Source organism: Alternaria triticimaculans (assembly GCF_023758025.1).
Source record: "Alternaria triticimaculans strain BMP 0046 chromosome Unknown scaffold_18, whole genome shotgun sequence".
Lineage (NCBI taxonomy): Eukaryota > Fungi > Ascomycota > Dothideomycetes > Pleosporales > Pleosporaceae > Alternaria > Alternaria triticimaculans.
Genome location: NW_026055975.1, coordinates 360,244 through 386,110, shown reverse-complemented (window position 1 = coordinate 386,110; position 25,867 = coordinate 360,244). Strand labels below are relative to the sequence as shown.

At 54.0% G+C, this 25,867-nt stretch overlaps 10 protein-coding genes across 10 annotated transcripts; 6 read left to right on the top strand and 4 right to left on the bottom strand.

Moving 5' to 3' along the window:
- Positions 1-3,368: 3,368 nt before the first annotated feature.
- On the top strand, positions 3,369-5,840 carry J4E78_009095 (uncharacterized protein; the record flags this gene model as incomplete). Its single annotated transcript, XM_049369689.1, has 1 exon — positions 3,369-5,840. One exon carries the CDS (start codon positions 3,369-3,371, stop codon positions 5,838-5,840), a length of 2,472 nt encoding a protein of 823 aa, XP_049218650.1.
- Positions 5,841-6,178: 338 nt separating this feature from the next.
- On the bottom strand, positions 6,179-7,064 carry J4E78_009094 (uncharacterized protein; the record flags this gene model as incomplete). Its single annotated transcript, XM_049369688.1, has 2 exons — positions 6,179-6,769; positions 6,840-7,064. 2 exons carry the CDS (start codon positions 7,062-7,064, stop codon positions 6,179-6,181), a joined length of 816 nt encoding a protein of 271 aa, XP_049218649.1.
- A 325-nt stretch (positions 7,065-7,389) lies between these two features.
- J4E78_009093 (uncharacterized protein) lies at positions 7,390-8,759 on the bottom strand (the record flags this gene model as incomplete). The annotated part of the gene is made up of 3 exons (XM_049369687.1): positions 7,390-8,337; positions 8,389-8,615; positions 8,693-8,759. The coding sequence occupies 3 exons, from the start codon at positions 8,757-8,759 to the stop codon at positions 7,390-7,392; spliced, it is 1,242 nt and encodes a 413-aa protein (XP_049218648.1).
- Positions 8,760-9,210: 451 nt separating this feature from the next.
- On the top strand, positions 9,211-10,963 carry J4E78_009092 (uncharacterized protein; the record flags this gene model as incomplete). The annotated part of the gene is made up of 3 exons (XM_049369686.1): positions 9,211-9,225; positions 9,271-10,116; positions 10,166-10,963. 3 exons carry the CDS (start codon positions 9,211-9,213, stop codon positions 10,961-10,963), a joined length of 1,659 nt encoding a protein of 552 aa, XP_049218647.1.
- Positions 10,964-11,258: 295 nt separating this feature from the next.
- Positions 11,259-12,395, bottom strand: J4E78_009091 (uncharacterized protein; the record flags this gene model as incomplete). The annotated part of the gene is made up of 1 exon (XM_049369685.1): positions 11,259-12,395. One exon carries the CDS (start codon positions 12,393-12,395, stop codon positions 11,259-11,261), a length of 1,137 nt encoding a protein of 378 aa, XP_049218646.1.
- Positions 12,396-13,654: 1,259 nt separating this feature from the next.
- On the top strand, positions 13,655-15,367 carry J4E78_009090 (uncharacterized protein; the record flags this gene model as incomplete). Its single annotated transcript, XM_049369684.1, has 3 exons — positions 13,655-14,011; positions 14,062-14,350; positions 14,403-15,367. The coding sequence occupies 3 exons, from the start codon at positions 13,655-13,657 to the stop codon at positions 15,365-15,367; spliced, it is 1,611 nt and encodes a 536-aa protein (XP_049218645.1).
- A 4,214-nt stretch (positions 15,368-19,581) lies between these two features.
- J4E78_009089 (uncharacterized protein) lies at positions 19,582-20,564 on the bottom strand (the record flags this gene model as incomplete). Its single annotated transcript, XM_049369683.1, has 2 exons — positions 19,582-19,880; positions 19,934-20,564. 2 exons carry the CDS (start codon positions 20,562-20,564, stop codon positions 19,582-19,584), a joined length of 930 nt encoding a protein of 309 aa, XP_049218644.1.
- Positions 20,565-21,162: 598 nt separating this feature from the next.
- On the top strand, positions 21,163-21,633 carry J4E78_009088 (uncharacterized protein; the record flags this gene model as incomplete). The annotated part of the gene is made up of 4 exons (XM_049369682.1): positions 21,163-21,304; positions 21,351-21,382; positions 21,438-21,501; positions 21,551-21,633. The coding sequence occupies 4 exons, from the start codon at positions 21,163-21,165 to the stop codon at positions 21,631-21,633; spliced, it is 321 nt and encodes a 106-aa protein (XP_049218643.1).
- Positions 21,634-21,963: 330 nt separating this feature from the next.
- J4E78_009087 (uncharacterized protein) lies at positions 21,964-22,836 on the top strand (the record flags this gene model as incomplete). The annotated part of the gene is made up of 1 exon (XM_049369681.1): positions 21,964-22,836. The coding sequence occupies one exon, from the start codon at positions 21,964-21,966 to the stop codon at positions 22,834-22,836; it is 873 nt and encodes a 290-aa protein (XP_049218642.1).
- Positions 22,837-23,428: 592 nt separating this feature from the next.
- J4E78_009086 (uncharacterized protein) lies at positions 23,429-25,245 on the top strand (the record flags this gene model as incomplete). The annotated part of the gene is made up of 3 exons (XM_049369680.1): positions 23,429-23,805; positions 23,936-24,353; positions 24,403-25,245. 3 exons carry the CDS (start codon positions 23,429-23,431, stop codon positions 25,243-25,245), a joined length of 1,638 nt encoding a protein of 545 aa, XP_049218641.1.
- Positions 25,246-25,867: the final 622 nt, after the last annotated feature.

Here is a 25,867-nt window from a genome sequence, read left to right as displayed (position 1 = left end):
ACACCACCTATCACCCTCCCCCGCAATGTAAAACCCATGTATCAACGTCGCACAATCGCCCGCCTCGACCGAGGCCGTGGACATCTGATCAAGCTGGTGGTATGTGAAATGCGGATGTCGTGGCTACGCTTTGTGCTGCAAAGCATCGGTGAGGTCACCATACTGAATTAGACGCACCGTTGTGTAACGTGTTGCGGGGCTGAGCGGTTGTAGGCGAACGTTACACGAAGGGGGCGGATGGGCGGTCTGGGCTTCTGAGGTTTGGGGTTGTTTGTGCGTGCGTGCACTGTCTAGGTTTGAGACCTGGGTGCTGTGTATGTGGTTAAGAGTGTGCGCGGTTTTTGGGTGTTAGTGGTAAGTTGGTGCTGAGCTAAGTGATTGTTTTGCGCAAGACGGTAGATAGCTGGACAGGCTGCGATATCGCAACTTCGAGATCGTGGTATGCGCTCGCGCATCACAAGTGGCGGTGTGGAGGCACGATAGGCGTTGGCCACGTCTAGCAATTCGTCGCACAGTGGCGGACGCACCTACAATCGCTTTGAGCTTGTCGGTGCACATGTCAGCTGCCAGTTAGCAGGGCGAAGATGTCAGTTGTTTCGGATATACCGCCTTGACCTTGGCTTCTAGGACTTTTGACTGAGCCCACTGTAGGGTGTGCTTTCGACGACAAATTACATGTTTTGATGGAAGGGCCAGCTGCATGCTTCTGTTTTCTTCATCTCCTGGCGTGTGAAGACGGATAAATCCGCGCTGTAGAGTTTCGAGGTTGAAATGTCGTTCTTGGCCGCGTGCGACACGTCGAAGTTAGAGTTTGATCACACTTCAATCTCCATATGGTTTGATAAGTTGACAGCGGGAGTAAGGAAGTGATGCAAAGTTGTTGTCAACTCATTCAGTGACAGGCGAGAGTTGGAAGTTGCGAGCAAGTCGACTGAGATTGTGTAGCTTCACACGAGCGTGTAGAGTGAACGTTGAAGGTCTCGGGCGGGCCGAATGTGACTAACAATTAACAGTTACCAAAATCGTCTTCGGTTCTGCACCCCCTGGTCATGACCATGACATTAGCAGTAGGAGAATGCGAGGACCACGTGATGCTGACCGTTGGGTTTTGGGTTGAATTACCACGCCGGCATCCGATCACTTGGCCCAACATTACTGCACATAGTTACTCCTTTTCAAATGAGACGACGTCATTGACCACAATCGATACGAGTCGGAAACGATGAGGTCCGAGATTTCGACGAGACAGAAGTTGCGGTGGTGTTGGCAAGCTCATGCAAGCTCAAGACTAGCAGCAAGCCTTTCAATAGTTTGGGGCCCATCAACGACGGGCTGCTGGCTACTTCAACCGATGCTGCCGCGGGTAGAAAGGTACCTGAACTACCGACAAACACCACAGGGCTTGCGGGAATAATGGCGCGGTGCCACGAAAGCTCGAAGCGTGAAGACAAGGAAGCATGAAGCTGTTTGAGACGTTCTAAATCGGTACAACTGCCCGACTTAGCCCTGCAGTATGTTTTGATGAGCTGTTACAGATCACGAACAAAAGAAATCGCTGAGCGCAAACATGTCAGAAGTCAAGTCGGGTGTCGGCACACAATCGGGAATTTGTAAAAAGAGGGGTGGGCGACGAGCATGGAGGTAGTGGCGGTGCTGGACGAGGTGGTTGGCGCGGGGTGGCTGCACGCCTTGGTGAAAGTTAAGGCGGTCGGTCAAATCTCAATACGTCGGTGTTGTTCCGGCATTGGCAGTCAGCAAAAGGCGCGACGCCTGAAGCATGATGGATGCGATAGAATTGGCATGGTGGCGTGAGCGTCTCTCGTGATCTGCCACGAGGTAATTTCCTTACGAACTGCTCATTAATCGATACGCGGACGGGCCAGAGATGGACTTGATCGTCTTGCATCATCGTTGCCTGTCGTTGCTTGTAACCGACCGCGCGGATGTCACCAAAGCTTGTCGCTTCGTGTCGGGTCCGGAGAACGCGGCACTGGTGATAGTGATGGCCCACCTTGTGGGCTAGAAGGATGGCCGGTGTGTGTGGGAATACGGGAGCGGCCAGGGTCTGAGAAGGCCCGCCGGAAACTATGGAAGCGGTGTCTCTGAGGGCGGCGTCAGCAGCGTGAAATTGTTGTTTGTTGACTGCTTGAGCGCTGCTGGGCGCAGGGTTTTCTTTGACCTTTGACGCAACACGCAGGTGCGTGTCTTGGTGTTGCCAGTGTGTTGGTCGCACCTTACCCCTGACGCAGGTTGTTCTGTCAGACTAGCCGGATCGGGCGGATCTGTGGGGTCGCTTGTTACCGCATCGGGCCAGATGGCTGCCAGGCGAGCCGTGGGCGCAATCTCTTCGACGCCAGCTGGCCAGCGCCTGAAGCTTATCTGGCTCTAGCGAAGGCTTGAGTTCTTCCGTCTGCTTGGTGACAGCGCGACAACGTTGTCAGGACGATCCTGCGTTGGCGGGTTAGGCCCTGAGTTCTGCGTGCCTTATCAATAGCGCCGCTGTTGCGTTCCACCTTTTACGAGGGCACATGTGGACGTTCAGCATCACCATCCCCACCACATCATCGGATCAGGCCCAGCGCATGCCGCTTGCCGTGCTCCCCTCTCATCGTGTAATGCGAACCAATCCCTGCGCCCAGAAATAGAAGCTCGACGAGGCCAATCCCCGCGATGATCTTACCGCACAGTGCTCGCATTGGCTGCGCTAGGGTGGAGATTGCCGCTCGTGCCCCTTAGGGCTGTCCTGAGCAATACCGTTATTGGTCGATGCGTCCAATGTGTGCCTGAATTTTCCTTTTCCAGTCGCAAAAGGCCGACGCGATGACTAGCATGGCTGAACGTCCTTCGTATACGCGGCATCGTCGTAGGTACTTGAATCTGGGCGCGCCCGCTGCTATCCTCCTCACCTCCATCGCTGTAGGCGCATCTCAAGTACCTGCCTTCAGCACTTCATTCTTTACCACCTCTCGGCCGCTGTCACTCGTTTCCAGCTGCCTTGACCCCATACAGCAAACCTCTAGTAATACTTAATTTGTTTTCGCTAGGTACGTACTTTCCTTGTGTTTTCGCTACCGCGCGGGGCTCCGCAGCCGCTTCCCAAAATACGTTGTTCTGCATGCTGGTGTTAGCCTTCTTTTTCGCTACACCAACCTCGCCATGCGACGACGTCCTACCCGCCCGCCAAAAACCAAACTTCATAACCGTTGTGCCGCCGCCCCTGGATCATCAATGCTATTCATCACCTACTTATACCCCTGCTATCCTCATTCTACAACGACATCGCGGATGACTACCCGGCCACATCTGTCGGCTTACACACTCTTTCTACCACACTCGTTTCTAACACCCTGCCTAGGTGAACCCTCATAATGAAGGCTTCTCTCTTCGGCCTCGGCGTCCTCGCCGGCCTGGCCAGCGCAAACATCAACTTCCTCTGGGTCAACCCCACATGCGACCACCTAGACCCTAACACCCTCTGCCTGACTGGCCAGCACTGCGACGAAACCGACTGCTGCGTACCTGACCTGAAGAGCGAGTACTCCAAGCTCGTCTCGCGCTCATCGCGCTCATCTCTTCGCGTTGTTCCCGCCAAGAGACAGGCTGCCAAGTACTCTCAGGACGGAAAGTGCGGCCCTGCTAACGGCAACCTCCTCTGCGACCCCAACAGCACTGTCTACAAGGGCACATGCTGCTCGCAGTACGGCTGGTGTGGAAGTACCGCCGCTCACTGCACACAGGGCTGCCTGTCTGGCTGTGACAACGGTGCCTCCACGCCCGCTCCCCAGCCTAGCAAGGCTACCACTTCAGGTGCTGCTAAGCCCAGGGACGACGGCAGGTGCGGAAAGGACTTTGGTGGCGCTACATGCGATGCCAACGGTGCTTACGGCGGCTGCTGCTCGTCTTACGGATACTGCGGTTCCACCGACGGTCACTGTCTCGCTGCCAACGGATGCCAGAACGGATGCAAGGGCGCCACTGCTACTCAACCCGCCAAGGGCAACCCAGCCCCTGTCAGCAGCCGTCCTCCCTCTACCACCACCTCCGGCGAGCCAGTTCTTGGTAAGCCCTCGACTGCTCCCGCTTCCAAGCCCACCGGCGTCGCCACTACTGATGGCAGCTGCGGTGCCAAGTTCGGTAACACTGTCTGCGGTAACTGGGCCCAGGGAAGCTGCTGCTCCATGTACGGCTACTGTGGTAACACCACCTCTCACTGCGGTGAGGGTTGCCAGAACGGTCCCTGCCTTCGCGCTCCCTCCGTTCCTGCTCCTGCTGCCAGCCCTGCCCCTCGCGCCGCTAAGCCCGGTAGCATTCAGCTCAAGGGCCGCTCCGGTGTCCCTGCTATGCACGCTGGTCTCATGCCCAACGGCAAGGTTGTTTTCCTTGACAAGGTCGAGAACTACACTGAATTGAAGCTCGGCAACGGCCAGTACGCCTACTCTTCCGAGTGGGACCCGGTCACTGACAAGCTCACCCCCTTGGCCTACAAGACCAACGCTTTCTGCTCCGGTGGTATCTTCCTTGCTGACGGCCGCTTCGCTTCTCTCGGTGGTAACGCTCCTCTCGATTTCATTGACCCCACTGTCGGCGATGGTTTCAGGGGTATCCGTCTCCTCAAGCGCTCTTCCTCTGATGCTTCGCTCGATGGACAAGCCTGGAACGAGCCCGGTCCTCAGCTCGACACTCCCCGTTGGTACGCTTCCGTTCAGATCATGCCTGACGACTCCATCTTTGTCGCATCTGGATCCAAGAACGGCCTTGACCCCTCAAAGCCCGAGAACAACAACCCCACCTACGAGATGCTCAACGCCGACGGTTCTCCTCGCGGAGTGAGCAAGAACATGGAGATTCTCAGCAAGAACCAGCCCTACTACATGTACCCCTTCATGCACCTGATGAAGGACGGTAACCTGTTCGTCCAAGTCTCCAAGTCTGCCGAGATCTTCAAGGTCGAGACCGGAAGCGTCGTCCGCATGCTGCCCGACCTCCCCGGTTCCTACCGTACCTACCCCAACACTGGTGGATCCGTCATGCTCCCTCTCTCATCTGCCAACGACTACAACCCCGACATCGTCATCTGCGGTGGTGGCCCTTACCAAGACATCACTGCCCCTGCTGACCCATCCTGCGGCCGCATCAGGCCTCTCGATGCCGACCCAGAGTGGGAGATGGACTCCATGCCCGAGGGCCGTGGTATGGTTGAGGGAACTCTCCTCCCCGACGGTACCGTCGTCTGGGTCAACGGTGCTCAAGAGGGTGCTCAAGGTTTCGGTGTTGCTCAGGACCCTGCTCTCGAGGTCCTCCTGTACGACCCCAACCAGCCCAAGGGCAAGCGCTTCACCACTGGCCCTGCTTCCACCATCGCCCGTCTCTACCACTCTGTCGCTCTCCTCCTCCTCGACGGTACTCTTCTGATCTCCGGCTCCAACCCCGTTGAGCAGCCCATCCTCAAGCCCGACGCCAAGAACCCCTTCGTCACCGAGTTCCGCAACGAGATCTACACTCCCCCTTACCTCCAGGGCAACCCCACCCGTCCCTCCGCCGTCCAGATCTCCCAGAAGGAGCTCAAGGTCCAGCAGCAGTTCAACATCAAGTTCAACGCTCCTGCCAACGCTAAGAACGTCAAGATCTCGCTCTACTACGGTGGATTCGTTACCCACTCTGTCCACATGGGTCACCGCATGATTTTCCTCGACAACACCGGCTTCAAGGCTGGCGCCACCGCCCAGAGCTTGACCGTCACCATGCCTCCCAACAAGGCTGTTGCCCCTGCCGGTCCTTACGTCATCTACGTTGTCGTTGATGGTGTTCCCGCCATGGGACAGTTTGTTCACGTTTCGTAGAATGGGGTCTGTGAATGAGAATTGGATGAGACGAACGATGTAGCTGATTGCGATAATATTCCTTGTATCATCCTTGAATTGAGTTGGTTTATTTCGCATTCGTGCATGTGTTATGGTGGATGGCTATTGAATAATTAGCGATGCATGTCCTATAGAAATAAAAGAATTGTCATGATATCACTTTTTGGCTACGTTGATGTTTTGTGTCTTCTGGTGTTCATTAGATGGGTCTTTCAGGACTACATACAATTATGACAGTGTCTTCTCACACTGTCCCTCGTCTATGTCGTCCCCAGGCATACACATGAGCCTTCCGCTCACACACCCCAACCCCCAACTTAGCCGTCCAGCTCCCCATCCTCCTCGCTCTCGACCCTCGCCCTCTTGCTGTAGTCCGCAAGCGGACTCGCGCCCTTGCGCTTGCGACCCACGACGACATTGTCGGCCCTCAGGCCACCCTCACCCTTCTTCTCCCCACCCTCCTTCTTCTCACCACTCTCCTTCTTCTTCTCCCCACCCCCCTCCTTCCATCCCCTCTCCTTCCGGCCGCCACCCCCCTTCTTCCCCCCCATCCAATCCACAGCATCAACAGTCATACTGCCATGATACATATCTCTCAAGTCCCTCGGGACGTGAACGCGGTTATCACCAATGATCTCCCACATCCACGCCATGGACTCGCGCATCTTGGGTGCTTCCCGTCTCATCTCGCTCAGGGCATCTTCCATGACCGCGACGCGGTTCTTGAGGGCTTTGATGGTGGCCTTGGTCTCGGTGGTGGGGTCGGGCGGGGCGGAGACGGTACCGGCGGTGGTGGTGATAGCGTCGGCGGTGGTGGTGTTTGAGGACGACGATGGCGTGGTAGATGTGCCTACGGACGGAACGGGGAGGTGTGTAGGTACCACAACACTCTTCTTGACGCTCTCCAACTACAAACGAAGACATGTAGTCAGTAAAACATATTCCCATCCATTCCATTCCAGACAGTGTCAAACAAACCTCTTTCCTCAACTCCGCGTTCTTGCGGCAGACACGGTACGCCTCCTCGGCAATCTCCTGCGGTGTAGCGTAGGCGTCGAGGCGGGCGCGGATGCGCTGGGTATCGGGGTCGTACTCCATTGGTGTTGAGGAGCGGAGTTTGCGGGTGTAGGGTAGCGATTTCTTGATGTACTGCTTGAGTTTGTTTTGGGTGAGGCCGCTGCGGGTGCGACGACGGCTGGGCATGTACTGGTGATGTGTGTTAGGATTGTGGGCAGTGGATCACAGCAGAGGGCAGCAGAAGAGGTTCGGCTGGTGTGAGGTGGTGCGAGGATGGAGGAGCGCGAGGAAGAGATGTAACTTTAGGCTGCGATGCAGAGATTTTGGTTAGTGCGTTTGCGCGTTTGCATTGGGCTGGTTTTCACTTTCACTTTCACTGGAACGTGGTGGAAGTTCAGTGTTGACGTCAGAGTGTAGGTGGGCGGACGCGATAGAAGGTGGATGTGCAGGAACCGAACATCAGACCGCCTCAGGGGACGGTGAGACGGTGTTGATTCTGGGCCTCTTATAGCTACTCAGTTAATGGTTCATTGTCAGACCTCTCCGCTGGTTCCTTCTTCTCTGGCTTCTCCATACGCCTCCATAGACCCAGGAAGCCACCTCCGACAACCATTTGGCCAGCTTTTGGTCGGCACACCATTACCCATTTCTCCTCCTGTTTGCTCAGATCTTCTTTTAGCTCGTTATCGCGTCCTTCTTGGCCTGATGCCGAGTCTGCGCTTTCATCACTCGAAGGCTCGGAAGGTTGCTCTGGCTGAGCCTTCTTCATAGGCGCTCTCGGTCTGACTGCGCGAACATCCCACTCGCGAATTGTACCTGCTCCTAGCTCAATGACCTGGTCAAGGAGGTAGGGCATCTTATGTTCCCGAATAGCTTCGACACATTCGGCGATCTGGGTGATGCTGGGGTTGAAGACGGCGAGCATGCCATTGACGTGCAACGCAGGAGCGACATTGGCGAGGTGGCTTGTCGCATTGGGAAGATCCAGGAACACGTGTGTCAGGAATGGCTCCTCGGTCTTTCTCGACGCTCTCTGTTTGGCGATCCACTCAGACACGTCTCCTACGTGGAAGTCGACGTTGCCCGCGTACATGCCATGGCGGAAGCCTTCGACTATCTTCTTCGCATGTACTGAGTGCTTACTGGATATATCCAGGGTATGTATTATAGCGCGACGGTTCTGCTTCCATGAGGATAATGCTGATTCCTGTAGGTCCGATATGGACTCGCCGAGGTATACTGCGTCTTCGGGTTCTTCTTGGGTAGTGACATAGGTCGGCGTTCTTGGAACTGGAGGGTTGCCGGCATGTACAGCGCGAGAGAGATGCAGCGTCAGCGCTCCATGGCCTGTACCGGCTTCGAGGATCTCAAGAGGTGGTTCGGTGCTGGGGGTCGCGGATGGAGTATCTACATGGATGTCGAGTAGAGACACTATGAGGTTGGTATCTGAAGGGTAGATCTGAGTATGTCAGCATGAGTCTCATGTCTCGTCGTGGCATGGGATACGCACTGGAGTAACAAGGCGCGGTGTCAATCTGACATATTCAGCCAACGTAGGCTCGTAGACGCGAAAGGTGTCGCCTTTGTGGGAACGGACAATTTGCCGTGGCTCCTTTCCAATAACATCTGCATGCTTGACGACGCCTCGGTGTGTGCCGAGGGTCTTGGCCGCCTGCAGTTTCACGAGACGCCCATCCTGCGTCTCTTTGCTCTCGCGCAGGAGCACAACATCGCCTTCTATGCGCCTGTGAGCGGGGTCGGGGTGGTGGAAGCGGAGGTCTTGCCTTGGAAAGCGCGATGGAGGCAGGAACTACTGTTAAAGTGTCGCGCACGCGGTTGGAGTGCAGCACGGCGTAGCTGGTTGAGAGAGGACGATCGCATGGCTTTGTAAGAAGAAAGATGTCAGATGCGGAGGTGACGCCTTCTCCGCACCAAGCGAGCCGCGACCGCAGGAGGGCACCGAGTATGCTCTGCAGGCGTAGGAATGTAGTAGATCTTACATAGATAACTGAGCCTTTTAACATAGCTCCTGCCTCTGCTACGTCGCATATCAATATATCAACTCTACTGCACTGCACAATGCATAACGTCACAGCGGTGATTCCAATCCCTGCATCGCCATTGACGATCCGAGACTCCAGGGTTCGGCCAAGAACAACATGGAGCACCTGCACACTTCCAACGCATGCGCCTCGCCCAACACGCTTGACTTCACACCCTCAGCAAACGAGCCCATGTCATGGAGATGATATCGCGTTGCTGCGAAAGACACATATCCTAAACCCGACGCTGGCTCTATGCGCCACTACTCACACCTTCGGGAGCCTCCACCATGACGCGCCGCATAGTACGCACAGCATAACCCTTCTTCCGCCAGTACTAACAATCCCAGGTACGGACGGGCATCCAGCTCATAGCCCTCACCATCGTCGTCTCCCTAACCATATTCTTCCTCGATAACCGCTACCGCGTCCTCCCCCAATCTGTCCACAGTCACATGCCACTGCACCACGATGGCCTCGTTATCACCGATATCACCGTACAGACATGTTCGACCATCAATCCCCTCTCCAAGTGCATGCTCGACCAGAAGAAGTGGCATCGCATAGAGAAGGACCTGTACCTCGGCTCCGGCTGGGTCACCAAAGGATACGTCCACATCAAGCGCAAGCGGGAGGAGGAGCTCAAGACAGAGGACAAGGTCATCATCGATGTTCGCACAGGCAAGCTTGATCCCTCCGTGGGAGAGAAGGCCCAGGCGTCGGAGAAGTGGGAGTCGCGCCCAGCTGGCCTCTGGATCAAGCGCTCGCTGAAGCGTCACGCGAGCGACGACAAGAAGGCAGTGACGGCCGTAGACATCCTGTTCGGCGCCGACGCAGTAGAGCCACGGCCTGGCTGGGAGCTGGTCAAGAACGGAGCCCTACATCTTGAGACGGGCAAAGCAAGCACAGATCCCCGCCTGAGCATACGAAGAGGCCCAGCAGCCAAGCTCGAGAAGCCGGTACCCAAGATCAGAAAGGATGGCAAATTCAAGATTATGCAGATATCCGACCTGCATCTCAGCACTGGTCTCGGCCACTGCAGAGACGCAGAGCCGCCAGGCCACAATGGCGGACACTGTGACGCCGACCCCAGGACCATAGAGTTTGTCGAGAGGGTGCTAGACGATGAAAAGCCAGACTTTGTAGTTCTGTCTGGCGATCAAGTCAACGGCGATACAGCACCTGATGTGCAGAGCGTAGGGCACCCCCCATCTTTTACGCGACACAAAGCTAACTATCTCACAGGCCATGTTCAAGATAGTCGAACCCCTCGCAGAGCGCAAGATACCATACGCAGCCATCTTCGGCAACCACGACGACGAAGGCACCCTCTCCCGCCACGCACAAATGGACCTCTACGACTCGCTCCCCTACTCCGTCAGCGAACCCGGTCCCAACACAATCGACGGCGTAGGAAACTACTTCGTCGAGATCCAAGCCCACAGCAGCAAGCACTCCGCCCTAACCCTCTGGTTCCTCGACACGCACGCCTACTCGCCAGACGAAACCCACTACCGGGGCTACGACTGGCTCAAGCCCAACCAAATCGACTGGTTCAAAGCCACCGCCGGCGGCCTAAAAGAAGCACACAGTCACTACACGCACAAGCACCTCAACATGGCCTTCATCCACATCCCCCTCCCCGAATACGGCAACCCAGACAACGACCGCGTGGGCAACTGGACCGAGCCCATCACCGCACCTGCTTTCAACACGCACTTCAAAGACGCCCTCGTCGAATACGACATCAAAGCCGTCTCCTGCGGCCACGACCACGTAAACGACTACTGCGCCCTCTCCAAAGAACCCGAGACCGGTGACCCAGAGCTGTGGATGTGCTATGCGGGTGGTAGTGGCTTTGGTGGCTACGGGGGTTATAATCACTTTCACAGGAGGTTGAGGGTGTTTGAGATTGATACGAATCAGGCAAGGATTGTGACGTGGAAGAGGTTGGAGTATGGGGATACGGGGAAGAGGCTCGATACGCAGATTATTGTTGATTCCGGGAATGTTATGCCGATTCAGGTTGCGAATCAGGAGTGAGTGAGCGACGAGAGATGGGGATGCGAGTGGCTATTGCACGGTTTGGCGTTTGGGTGTAATGGGATGGATGGGAAAATCACCGCTTTTTTGTTTGGGATTAGCGTTGAGATGGGTACGGGATACAGCAAGACGCCTTGTTAGTCTTCAATTGAAAGTTCAAATCCATTTGTGTAATTATTCCGTGGAAATGCGTGTGTGCTTCTGTCTACCTCGAATGTCTGTATTTTTGGCTCAAGTAATAGCACGGTATTCTTCTTTTCGTTTCTCATTCAATACTCCCATCTATACATCATCCCTAGATAAATGTCCTCATAAACTCTCCCAGCGCCATAATAGCCATAGCCTGCCCATACGGCATACTCGTAATCTTGATATCCTTATAATGCTGCAAATCATGGCCCATACCCGTTCCAAAACTCGTCTCTGTCAGCTCACCCTCCGCACTAATCTTGCCCATGACAGCCTTGATCGCCTTAACCGCGCTCTGCAGATACACATCCCCACTAATATACCTCTTCCGACACGCCTTGAGCATACCATATGCGAAACCCGCCGTAGCAGACGCCTCCTCGTAGCTCCCTTCCGAGACCGGGATATCGAGCAGAGTGCGCCACATGCCGTTCTCGCCCTGCAGTTTCAACAGCGCCTGGCATTGCGACTCGAGAATACCAATGAGGAACTGGCGCAGCGGATCCGTCTCCTTAAGATCAAGCAGCTCAATGAAATCCGGAATCGCAATCGTCAACCACGAGTTTCCACGCGCCCACCGTGCTCGCGCAAAGTTATGTCCGACTTCCAAGCCGCCCTTGTCTTCCCACTTCCAGCCATGGAAGAAGAGGCCTGTGGATGTGTCGCAGAGGTACTGGCAGTGGAGGATGAATTGGCGCTTTGCCTCCTCGACGTATTCCGGTCGGTTGAGCACAAGACCGATTTTGGCGAGGGGCAGCGCGCTCATCATGAGGGTGTCGTCCCAGAGTTCGTCTTTGTTGAACGAGTTGTATGTCTCGTGTTGGAAGCCGCCGAATTTGGTGCGGGGCAGACCGTGCATGACCCATTCTGCCCATGTGTCTAGCCAAGGGACGAAGGTCTTGTTTCCGGTTTCTTCGTATAGGTATGCTAGTGTGAGGAAGGGGCTCATGGTGTTGATGTTCTTGGTTGTGCCTTTGCTGAGCTGCTTGTCGAACCAGCCTTGCATGATGTCCATTGTCGCCGTGCTGCCCGTCAGCGTGTAGTAGTGCCATAGGCCGTAGAGACCGATGCCGTGTGTCCACTCCCAGCCGTCCCAGCCTTTGGTGTCGATGATGCGGCCATCGTCGAGTTTTAGCAGGAACTCGCCGGTTGTGTCGTTGATGTTGATTAGGTTGTGGGTTAGGAGGAGGATCTTCTCGTCTATTTGGCCTTTTGTGAGGCCGTGGACTGTGAGTGTGGACATCGTGGGCGCGTTCGATGGGTTACGTCGCGGTTGCAGCGGATGTTTTATTGGGTGTTTGCAATTGACTGAAGATTACAGCGATGCAAGCAATTGGGGAATGTAACGCAAGTATTAGAAGAAGACAGCAAGAGAACAGATGTCATCACACGCGTAGTCTAGCAAGTGGGTATTAGATACAGGCCATCGGTCACACGCGTCGGTAGAGCTCAACCCAGGAACAGAGCGGGGAGCAAAAACTGGGGAACGCTCAGGGTCCTCAACCGCGTAGATTGCATCGATGCTGCATGTCACTGCCAGATTTCGTGGCCTGTTGCACCGACTCGTCCATCTCTACCCCGACTGGGCACTGGGCACACGTGGAGTCGCTCCAGCAGATGGGTTCCTGGAAGGCGCGGCTCTTTTCTCGTGTCAAACATCAACACCGAGACCACGGACGCCTGCTGCTGACATCCCACTCCAGGGTTTCTGCCGCGCTCGCATTGCATTGCACCGAGATTCGCTGATCACTAAACTGACAATACCGGCGTGAAGGTCACCAATCGCTTACCTCTTGGAGGGCCGGAAGACACCGTGGAGGGAAGTGCGACCGCCGTGAAGGAGCTTGGCTGCCTGACACGACTCATCCTGGGAAAGCCAGCCGCCGCCCACTCGCTGCAGGCGGACGAAATCTTCCACCAGCCGCCTTGGGCCCAGCAACGAAGCTTCGCATGACACTCGCGCGAGCTTGACCCATCACATGCCTTCACGAGTGACGCGGGTGGCCTTTCGGCAGCATCTACGCCGATGTTTTACCACAAACGGACCCCCGCCAAGTGGTGGCACTCTCCACACTGCTTGATCCTACTCCGCATTCCCAAGCACTCCACTATCTGTATGGACGGCATGGTGGCGGGGTTGGCGAACCCCAGAGGCTAGCGACTCAAGATGCAGCGTTGGCGCCGACAGGGTCGCGCTCGCAGCACGCCTTTCCAGAATCCTACCTCGAACTGGGGTGCGGAAACAAGGAGATGATCACCAATAGTCAATACCGGCTAGACGTTGAACGTGCAGGTTCTTGGATCCCAGGATTTGCGGAGTGGCCTGCCAGCCTGGGGTAGCTTGAGGCCGGGGAACGCTTGGACGGAACAATCTAAAATCGGGTAGAAATATCAACTCGACCGCTCCTCCATCCTGGCCAGCTCACTCCCGAGTCCTGGGGTTTCTTCTTTGCAAACCTCATTCTTTCTTCCGCTGTCAAGCTCTCGGAAGTCCTTTTCAAGATGGCTACCACCAGAGCCAGTGCCGATGGCGTGCACAACACACCCGAGGCTGTTCGCCATTCGGACGATAAGCAGGACATTAGCCAGGTCGAGCGCGTGTTCTCCGAAGGAGGAGACGAGAAGGGCGACCATGCCGACTACAACCGTATCGACAAGGAGGTTGCCAAATACGCAAACGCTTCTGAGGTTTTCATCTCGGAAGAGGAGAACGCCCGGTTAAAGAAGATGATTGACCGTAGGGTACTGCCTATTATGGTTATCACGTACTTCCTGCAGTCGCTCGACAAGGGCACTATGTCCGCTACCTCCATCATGGGTATCCGTGAGGATATTCCCGCACTTCTTTCCAAAGAGACTGTGAGTTGCAAAGTCTGTGGGCACTAGTATCATGCACTGACTCATGACAGTTTGGGTGGCTCACCACCTGTATCTACCTCGCTGTACTGGTCGTCGAATACCCAACCAACTGGATTCTCCAACGAGTACCAGTAGCCAAATACCTCGGATTCAACATTCTTGCATGGAGTACCGTACTTGCCTGCCATGCAGCCTGCTTCAGCTTCCCTGCGCTCGTCGTTTGCCGAACACTCCTTGGTATCTTCGAGGCTGTCTGCCAGCCCGCTTTCCTCATCATGACTTCTCTCTGGTACAAGCGTGAGGAGCAGGCTCAGATCGTTACGTACTGGTACATGATGAGTAAGTTATACGAGATCAAAGACTTACAACACGAACTAATCTTTACCTCCAGACGGCATGCAACAAATTGTCGGCGGTCTCCTCGCATACGCTTTCACCAACATCAGACATCCTAGCTTCTCTGCGAACCCCGGTAACGCTTCTATCCGATCCTGGCAAGCTATATTCATCACATACGGTTGCTTCTCCTTCATCTGGGGATTGTGGGTCATCTTCCGCCTCCCCGACAGCCCCATGCGCGCCAAATGCTGGTCAGAGGAAGACAAGAAGCTCATGGTTGAGCGCGTACGCTCCAACCAAACCGGTCTCCAAAACAAAAAGTTCCGCGCCTACCAATTCAAAGAAGCCCTCCTCGACCCCCAAACCTACTGCTACATGGGCATTCAGATCTTCACCACTTTACCCACGTCAGGCCTCGGCGCCTTCTACAACATCATCATCAAAGACCTCGGTTTCGACACTCTCCAAGTCCAGCTCCTCGCCATGGTCCTCGGTGTCGTCATCATCGCCACACTAATGGGTTCCGCCTGGATGGTCAAGAAAACAAAGCAAAACTTGCTCACCATGGCCGTCTTCATGATCCCCGCCTTCGTCGGCACAATCATCATCATGACCGTCAAAAACACAAACAACGCTACCAAAGCCGGTCTGCTCATCTCCTACTGGATCGTCTTCACCTTCTGGGCCGCCCAGGGTCTCGGCATGTCCATGCTTACCCGCAACGTCGGCGGGCAGACCAAGAAATCCGTCTGCATCACCATGAACTTCTTCGCGTGGTGCGCGGGCAATGCGATTGGACCCAAGGTGTTTTTCGATGGCGACCCACGCTATCTCAAGTCCCTGGCTATCCATCTTGGGTGCTACAGCGCGCTGCTGGTTGTCATTGCGTTTTTGAGGTTCAACCTCACGCTCAGGAATAAGAAGAAGGATAGGGAGTTTGGAAAGGATATTAGCAATGCGCATGGTTTTGATGATTTGACGGATAAGGAGAACCCTAACTTTAGGTATGTTTACTAGGGGGGTTCTGACAGGAGGGGGTGTGTGGTGGAGATTTTGTAGTATGAGCTATTGCATGCGCCGAATGAGCTATGATATGACTTACTTATCATGTTTCATTGCTTCTTGTTTCCCTAGTCCTGGTGATAGGTTATCGTCTCTGCCCAGTACTTGCTTTTCTTGCAGAAATGTCACTAACACCGTTCCGTCCCGCGCCCGTGGACAGGAATGGAGACGTACCAATTCCGACTCTCTCGGAAAATCAGCGTCATGATATGCCCAATTAATCGCAGTGCAGTACCCAAAAGTAATCGCAATCGGATCATCCTGAGATAGAGTCCGGCCACAAGAAAAGCGACCCCATCCCCACATGTTCCGAGGCCGGACCCACCACCCGTGCTAGCGGGAAAGCTACGCGACGCGTCCCTGATCACGGCTCCGCGGCGAGCCTGTGCCACGAACGGTGCATCTTCTTAGCTGGTACTACCCATCTCCAGCCGGCCTGTGTATCGCACTCGGAATATTCTTATCGTTAGCCGTATATTTTACTCGAAGTATGTACAACCTTGGAAATGCCCGCTTTGCTCGTCTCGGCTTGCGACGGAGGGTGGAGATGCTGAGGTGCGACTCCTGATGCTGATACGTCACAGGTGGATTTGGACACGTCGAGAGAGCTTTCGCACATTGCGACTAGATCATCGCTCCTGATATCGTACGAATCAAGGAATCTTTGCGACACCTGCTCCTGCCTCCATCCTCCAGCGTCCCGAACTCGTAGTCGCATCCTCGAGCCCGCGACAATGGCCAGAAGAAATAGAGGACATCAAGGAGGGCATGGGAACCATGGGGGAGGATATCGAAACAACGGACACAGCCAACAGAGAACAGACACGGGAATACCAACGAGTGAGCTCATATCCTATCTGCGTGGACGCCATGTGAGACTCGATCCGGCACTAGAGCAGCGAGAAGCGGCGAGACCTCGTATGAGTCGCCCAATCCAAGCATGGGGGCTCTTTGTCGACAAAGATGTACTCGGCACCACCAAGATGTACGCAATTCTGGGTCACGTCCCCGGCATATACACTGATTGGAACTATGTCGAAAAGAACGTGCTCAAAGGTTTCAGCGGCAACGGCAAACTGAAAGTCAATTCTGTTGCCCAAGCATGGCAATGGCTACATGCGAGGCGCACTCAGGTTGACGATGCGCTCAAGCGTGAAAAAGGTCGCGCCTGGTTGGCTCTGCAGCCTGCACTGTATCAGCCGCAACAACAAGTTCCTCAGCAGCAGCAGCAACCAATTCCTCAACAGCAGCAACCAATTCCTCAACAGCAGCAACTAATTGCTCACCACCAGCAACAAGTTGCTCATCCGCCACAACAGCACATCCCTCATGTGCAGCAGCAAGCTCCTCAGCAGCAGCTTTCGCTCCAGCAACTACCACGAGAACACCGATTGAGACTAATACAACAGATGATGGTACTAGTACCACAAGGAGGACTAAACCCTCAGCAACAACAAGCACTAATGCAAGGGTTGCTAGAACGCGAACAAGCACTTGGACTTCACGGACTGCCGCATCAGCATGCATCTTCTTCAGGCTCAAGCTCACGAGTTTCTCAAGATGCTTCGGAAGAGCCCGCTTCTGATGAGGAACATATCGAGTCAGAAACAAACATCGCTGAACCTGAGGTTGAGTTGAGCCTTGAGCAGGAACGGGTGGTACAACGCATCATGCGAGGACGCAACGTGTTTTACACGGGCTCTGCTGGCTGTGGAAAGTCTGTCGTACTTCGAGCCTTTAAAAAGAGGCTGGAAAAGATGGGCAAGCGCGTGTTTGTGACTGCGCCCACAAACCTTGCTGCGCTCAACGTAGGAGGCATCACGACATACAGTTACGCCAACTGGCATGTGAACACCAACAGGATAGGTCTCAGGAGCAATAAATTTCAGACCGATATCGCCAACATACAAGAGACTGACGTTCTCGTCATCGATGAAATCAGTATGTCGGAGAGCAATTTCCTCGAGCGCCTCAATCACTTGATGAAGGTTGCTAGAGGGAATGACAAACCTTTCGGTGGAGTGCAGATGGTCGTCACAGGAGATGTAAGTTGGCACGCCAAACTCAGCAACCTCAAATCCTAACCATCGTAGTTCTGTCAACTACCACCCGTGAAACCCTTCAAAAACTGTTTCCAGTGCGGAAACCAGCTTAAACCCGACAGAAATTGGAAGCCTAGCAGATACGAGTGTACGAACTACAACTGCGAGCAAACGATGTTCTACGACCGCAACAAGTGGGCTTTCCTCAGCAACGCATGGAGGGTAAGCAATCTCCGGTTCTGGTAGTTTGAGAATGACGCTTACGTGATCAGGAATGTAATTTCGAATGCTTTCATCTGACGAAAATCTATCGACAAGGCGATGAACAATTTCAGTCAATTCTACAAGTCATTCGACAGCGTAAGTCACGGCCACATCAGTCTGACATCTCGATGGATGTTATTGAAAAATTGGAAATATTACTAACAGCACGAAGTCGGGATTGATGAGACCCCACGCGAGATCAAGAATCGTTTACTTGTGCCCCGTTCAGGAATGGAGGGTGCCATGGAGTTATCCACCCACAACGACCATGTTAGGGAGGTCAATGAAAGAGAGGTTGCGAGGCTACCGGGTAGGCCCAGAGTGTACGAAAGCAAAGATTTTCTGTCTCTCAAAGACGCCGATAGAAACAACAAATACTTACTCCATCTCAAGCGACGGCCTCAAGGCCCTATCGTACGTGGAATCAACTTACAGACCGATACACGCTAACGTCTATACAGGGCGAAGAATCTCATCGCTATGAGATAACCCTGACACTCAAGAGAAACATGCGCGTCGTACTGACCAAGAACATTTCCCCAGAGGAAGGTCTCGTCAACGGATCACAAGGCCAACTGATTGGCTTCGAGCCGTTTGCTTTCGATAAGCTACCCAAGAAGAACGTCGACTTGAGCGGTCCTCATGCGCGGTACGCTCAAGACGAAATCGAACGATTCTGCGAGGAAAATGGCAATCCAGAATGGCCTATCGTAAGATTCGACAATGGCAAGACCAGAACCATATACCCCGATTGTCTGGTCTCGGAACATGGCACCGGCAAACCACCTAGCCGCATCTCGCGCACACAGGTCCCGTTGATGGCCGGCTATGCTATGACTATTCACAAATCCCAGGTATGTGTCACCAACACTTTCTGAACTTGCACGTGCATTCTGACACGTCTAATAGGGCATGTCGCTTGATCGTGTCAAAGTGAATTTGGCAAGGGCTTTCGAAGAGGAACAGGTATATGTCGCTCGTAGGTCACTCCTTACAACCCGCTCCGATTCTTGGGAATGTTGCTGATAGTTACAAATAGTTAGTAGAGCGAGATCGCTCGAGCGTCTTGCCGTCACTGCACTTCCAGAGGACGAGCAGGATGGGCCAAACCCGGAGGTTCAGCGGTTCTATCGGAGCTTCCGGGCTGCTTAGGTATCGGAGATATCGGTCCTCGTATGACCACCTATACGTTATTGTTCTTTGCTACTGGAAGTCTGGAAGTCGTGGCGCTGGGCGGTGCTAAGCCACAGGTCAGCTTCTTCTTGAACACGTATCTCGACCCGAAGTCGCCGCACTCGATATTTTAGAGCTCACAAGCTTCTCTGTTGTTGCAGCATCGTATACAAGGGAAAAGCTGAATACCCTAGAGCCTACGTTGACGTTAGGTCCCCTACTTTGCATGTCTTTATCTTGACGCAGGCTCTACGGGATTCGGTTTCCCCGTTGTATAAGGTAGTAGTCCTAATCAAACAGACTTTCCTTTGTTGTATTATTACTATCATTTATGTATTTCCTTCGGCACGACTTTTCGCTATCTTCCGCACTGTCCACGCGGATATGGTGGTATCCTGGTGGAAGAATGTAGGTATTCTTAAATACCTCATTCGATTCTGGTGTTCAGATGACATCTTTGTACTAGAAGAAAATGGTGTCTTATACGCTCACCAAGACTGCGTCGCGTGTATGATGAAGTGCTCCTAATGAATCACCACTATTCACTTCTGGCATGGTCTTCGTGGTCACTTCGAAAGAATTGGACGATACATTCGAATACAGAAATTACAAACACGAACATAAAAGGGGTATCAATTTTGGAAGGAAGCCCACCATAGCACCTGCCACGCTGGCTCTTCGTGCACCGGTCTACTCGGTCTTCCGGATGAGACCCTCGCCAGGCTTTGCGCGCTGTGCCCACTCTGTCCAGCTGCCGTCGTACAACCGTCTCTGTTGCGTAGGGAAACCAGCTTCTGACAATGCCGCGTCAATGATCGCTGCTGTGACACCAGTGCCACAGCTGTTTATGATGGGCTTAGATGGATCGACGCCCTTCGACTTGAAGATGGCCTGGAGTTCGGAGGCAGGCAGGAGCGTCTTGTCGTTTGGGTCGAGGAGGTCTGTGATGGGGACGGAAGTTGAGTGGGGAATGTGTCCAGATGAGAGGCCTAATAGTTTGGGTTAGCCAGGCTGTGATAATCGCATGCAGTGATGGACATACCTTCTCTGGGCTCTGGATCAACGCCCTTCCATCTTCCAAGACTACGAGCATCCAGAATCTGCACTTCTTCTGCGCCTTCTTTGCCCAATTCCTTTGCGATATCCTTCACCTCTTCGAAAGCGACAACTCTCTCCTCCTCTAACTTCGGCACCGGATATTCAGTCGGTTCAACGTCCTTTGGCTCTCCACTCTCCGTTGGAAAGCCCTCCTCAACCCACTTGCGGAAGTTGTTCAGCACATGCACCTTCGGATGACCAAAGACCTGCAACGTCCAGCCCACTCTCGGCGCAGAGAAGATGCCCAATTCCTTTGTATCGTAGACAACGACGCTATCTTCCCGTCGTATACCAAGATGTCTCATTGCGATTGCGAAGTCTTCGGGAGTGGGCAACATGTGCGGGTACGGCGAATGGATGTCTTTGACGGCATCGAGGTCGAAGAAGCGTGCGCGCGGAATGCGCTGTGCAAGAAAGGTGTCGTAGCCATTGCGGCCGTCGTTGGGCAAGAACCAAGAAGCGCAAAGTGGGACAATGCGGGGTTCCGTAGAAAGTTTGCTAGCATTGTGCTTCAGCGCCGAGTTGAGCTCCGATGGCGAGACGAGATAAGAGGAGAAGGCGGGTTGAGAAGACATTGTCCTTCTGCTGCTTACAGCTATGGGGAAGCGGATAGAGGGGGTAGAAGAGAGCGGACGTAAAGAGCAGCGGAAGCGTGAGACGAACATTTTGGAATTTGATGATAGCTACAGTGAATTGAGAAGGTGTCTCTGGTCGGCGAGGAAGGGAAGAAGGAAACAAGATTTGTGGAGCTAGACGGCGAGGTGAAGCTTCCCTAATCTACAATCCTCGTGCAGCGTAGAGGGTCCGCATCGAGCTTCAGCGTTAGTGCGGGGAACTGCAGCAAACCTTAAGAGGGTCTGATCTCCTTGCCCCCTGTATTGACTGATGACAGCAATCGGTGGCGTAGCCTCTATCAGACGGCCATGATAGATGCACCATAGCACGGCGTGTCTGTATAACAGAAATTGCGTGATTGTGTGTTGGTGATGCGTGATAGTCGCTCTGCAGCGTGGAGCTCCAGCTTGAGCTCAGACCCCAGCGGAATTAACGCGCAATCGCCGCCCCTCACCGCCGTAAACTGCCGCCTCGGCATGTTTTGGTGCTGTTGATCTTGTTTTCCGCCCAAACTACGCGCCAACCTTGAATTCTACCTTCCAAGCGACGAAAGACACGATGAAAGTCACTATACGCGAGTGGAATGCCGTCGCCGCCTGGCGCTGGGATATGCCGGACGACGATGTCTGCGGTATCTGTCGTAACCCTTACGACAGCACTTGCTCCAAGTGCAAGTTTCCGGGCGATGAGTGTCCGCTATGTATGTCTGACCCTGGCGATGATGCGTCTAGACTAACGTGAGATAGTACTGGGAGAGTGCAACCACTCGTTTCACATGGTACGACTCCATACCCACGGAGTCACCCTGGGCGACAACGACTAACACGTCTCAGCACTGTATCTTCTCCTGGTTGAAGCAAGAGAGCTCTCTAGAGAAGTGTCCCATGTGCCGACAACGTATGTACGCAAATGATCCACCAGATCTTCAGCTAACTTGTTCATCCAGCTTTCAAGTCGAAGAGTCAAGACGCGCCGACAGCCACCGAAACCCCGGCACCGACCCAAGAAACCGATACAAGCCCGCTGTAGCTTTTGGATCACGCGATCGATTACGGAAACTCGTTGAGAAGCCTGTCGTCACCTCGATCTGCAGGCATATGATGGAAGCTGGGGAAGCGGCGCTTCAATACCTTGGCTTGCACATGGATGTTACTATCGGCGTTTGGATTTGGATGATACCCTAAGGACTGCATTACATACTTTAGCCTTTGAGCTAGGGGCCTTTCACCGCATTCCGTACCTGACTTGCTGCCTTGGGGTTGATGAGGTAGTGTGCATGGACCACGTCCCTTATCGATCATGCACCTTACTAGAGCTCCCGAACTCCGTTAACTCCAGTCTTCCATCAACTCTCACAACATGTCTAGCAACCCTAACACTACAGAGTACCGTTCAGATCGCCGCGCATCGATTTCTCCACGATCGAAGTCAATAGAGCGCGCCGAAGACCCTCCTGACGACGAGCTCCACGAGCAACAGCAGCCTGGCGATGCGCCAGAAGACGAGGATGAGGACGACATACCCTACCCCGAGCCTAGTGACGAGCAACCGCTGCTACCACCGCCGAATTTTCGACCCTTCTTCACCCTGATCGAAGACACGACGTCGGGCGAGCACTATCACCCGAATACACACTATGTCTTTGCCGACGACGACCCGACCATCATAACTGCTGCATCGATGCGAGGCCTGGGGCTGGATGATACAAAGTACCTCCCGCATGACGCGCCGGGAGGAGGGGAGAGACGACGCAATCAAGGGAGCGAAGAAGGAGACGAGCAAGACTCACCAGTCGAGTCACCGCTGCCCCCGCCCATACCGGGTGTCAAGGAGCATTACCTCATAATCGATGTCGGTGCAGACGGGCGCACAGTCGTAGATGCGCAGTCGCTTTCGTCAGAGTGGCAAATCACCGATACGGATGTACGGATAGCTCCCTCGTTCGATGAGGACTCGCCGGATCAAGGATACATGCTGCGCATACAAGGCATCGACATACCGAGGAAGAGCAAGGGCAAAGGCAAGGGTGAAGTTGGGCAGGACAGGCTGACCGAGGCGAGGGAACAGCAAGGCGACATCTTCGACGCGTTGGATGGGCTAGTGCGAGATGTTGAAAGAGGACTAGAGACTGCTAGCAAGATCTCAGGCGCGCGGTCAAGAGAGGAAGACCAGGGCACGTTGACTGATATCCGCGAGGGCGACGTAGAGAAGACGGTGGGTGATGACGCATGATGCTGGCGTGCACTGCTGTTTCGCAAGTGGCTTCGGGTCACACTTCTCGTTCATTGTGCATCTGTATGGAGCGCGCGCGCTTCTTTGCTACTACTACTGTGTTGACTCACAGACGGCTTGTAGTTGGTGGCGTGCTTGGCTGCTCAGCTCGAGCATCCATGCCGTAACATCTAACAGTCATACACGCCTCTGGAAAAGCCAGTCATTAACTTCAGGAGCGACATTCGTATGCTGGCTTTGACTCTACGGCGCGATGCCGTCTTTCCTCACCTACTGTATACTTATACCCATCACAGACTGCGAGTTGCATAGTGTGAGCTCCTTTAGCATTCAAGCACGATGTATTATTTCTGCTTCATGCCGCAATGTGATAGACACAGGCTATCTGCTTCAGCACGGTTTCTCTCACTTGGCTCACCGCTCTGTTGTTGCCGGTCGCTCCTTCCTCCCTCCTTCTCTCACTACAAGCGAGGCGGGACGGTATGGGCACGGGCACCCACTATATGATTCAAACCTCTCTGCGTCAAGCTTCCTCATCACTCCCTACCTCCACTTCCTATCATTTCCCTAGCTTTACAGTCAAGTATCAATCATGGCTATCTTACGCACCCTCCTCGTCGCTGCCTCAGTGCTCTGCCTCACCACAGGCTATGAGCTCAAGGCGGAATACAACGCGAGCAACTTCTTCGACGATGGCTCCTTCCGTTTCTACAACGGCTGGGACCAGTTCACCCAAGGCATGGCTCTCTACGTCTCCAAGGAAGAAGCAACTTCACTTGGACTTGCACGCATCGACGACGGCAAGGTACATCTCGGTGTCGATACAACTCAAGTACTCCCTCCGCAAGAGCCCGGTGAAGGCTATGGCCGCAAGAGTGTCCGACTAGAAGGAGTGCAGACGTTCGACAACGGACTCTTCATTGCCGACTTTGAGCACCTGCCTAGTGGGTGTGGCATGTGGCCTGCTTTGTGAGTCTCACTTCCTAACTGTTCATCACCTTCTCGAACTTTCGAGTCGGTACCGACTCCCGCACCCTCTCTTGTGCTCATCATCGTTTGTGTGCCACGTCAGGCATGTACACATGCTAACCATTTGCAGCTGGCTTCTCCACGACACAGGTCATCAAGAGGACTGGTACTCCGAGTTCGACATCATCGAAGGCGTTTCTATGAACTCCCGCAACTCGCTCAGCCTTCATACCGGCCATACGCCATGCAAGATGCGAGACAATGGCGGATCGGGTGAGACGCGCCCAGACCTCGAATGCATGGAACATCGTGACTGCGGCGTCAATGGTCCTGAGAGCTCCTTCGGTCAAGCCTTCAACGACAACCGAGGTGGTATCTGGGCAGCCCAAGTCGAGGACGATGGCATCAAGGCATGGTTCTTTCCTCGGGGTCACGAGCCATCGGGTTGGGATAGCGCCAATCCTGACCCCAACTCATGGGGCACGCCTGTCATGAACTTCGTTGGGGATGGCTGCGATATTCGCAATACGTTCAAGAAGATGAAGATCGTAAGTACACTCAATCTCGTGGATGTGAGTGCCTACTAACATAGGACAGATCATCAACATTACCTTTTGCGGCTCCATGGCTGGAGGCAATGCCTGGTCTGGCTACACAAACTGCGCAGCAGAGACTCACGACGAATCTTGTAATCATTATGTTGCGACCAACCCCGACAAGTTTAACGAAGTGCACTATCTCATCAACTCGGTGAGAGTTTATCAGAACGATGCCGGTGCTGGCTACCAGGATAACAGTCTCTTACCTTCTCTGCCCCGAACGTCCATGACTTCATCCAAAGATGAGCGCCTCTCAGCGATGACTGCAGAGCAATCTCCCCTTCCAGCTGTCACGACTACCATCATCACCACTACGAAGATCATAACTTTGCCAGCGACGTTGACTCACGGATCTGGCTATGTCCCGTACAGTTCTTCGGTATCCGCCACAGCTCCAACAACTTTCGAGGTTCTCTACGGCGCAGCGCCCACGGTAGTTACCGTAACAACGGTCATTACGTCAACGAAGGTTATGACACTGCCTGCCACTTTAACTGGCGGTAATAACATGACTCCCTATGACCCTTCAGCATCCTCCACGACTCTCATCACCTTCCACAACAAACGTCTCTTGTTGACGGCTTCCGAGGCGGCTCCAGCATTGGAAGCATCATCGGCGACATTTACCAAGCCCGTGGGCACACACACTGGCGGCAAATACTACAGCGGTTATGATCCGTCAGCGACATCTACATCTGCCAAGCCTACAGGTACAAGAATCGGAGGCATTACCAACTACACCACTGTACAGACTCCTCGGGCGTCATCTACGAAGCCTATAGGCACAACGATGGACGGTGTTACTAACTACACCACCGTCACTGCTTCGGCTGTGGCTTAAGTTGTGTCCATCGGCACAAATCGAGCACGCGGCTGATCTCTTAGCTCGTTGGTTGAACAAGAGTGGTTCAATCTCAATCATGCATATTATGGCGTTATGGAAGAACATCTGAGGCGGGAGAGAATGTACGGATAGATGAGCAAAGGCGGGATATCAGAGGTTCAGCGATTTCATTTCAAAATACAATGCCAGATAGGCGCGGATATACACATGCGAATATATATCATCTTTCCTCACCTCTTCTCTCGCATCCCCCTCCATCCCCCTCCACCTCCCTCGCCGGATTCCCACCGCCATCCTACCAAGGAATGGTCACCCCGAAACGATCAACTAACCTCCCACTCTCCCACCCTTCTTTATCCATCTTGTCCAAAACCCTCATACAGTCCCTCACACTCTCCTGTACCGAAATCGCCCCTTCCTCCTTCCACTCCACCAACCCCGTCTCCACTCGTCCCGGGTGCAACATCAAGAATTGCACATCGGGTAAATCTATAGCGAGACTCTTCACTACCGCGTTCAACGCCGCCTTACTAGCCCGGTACGCGTATCCGCCACCCGCTGTGTTGGCAGATATGGAACCCATGCGGGAAGATAGGATGAGGACTTTTGGTTTTCCTGT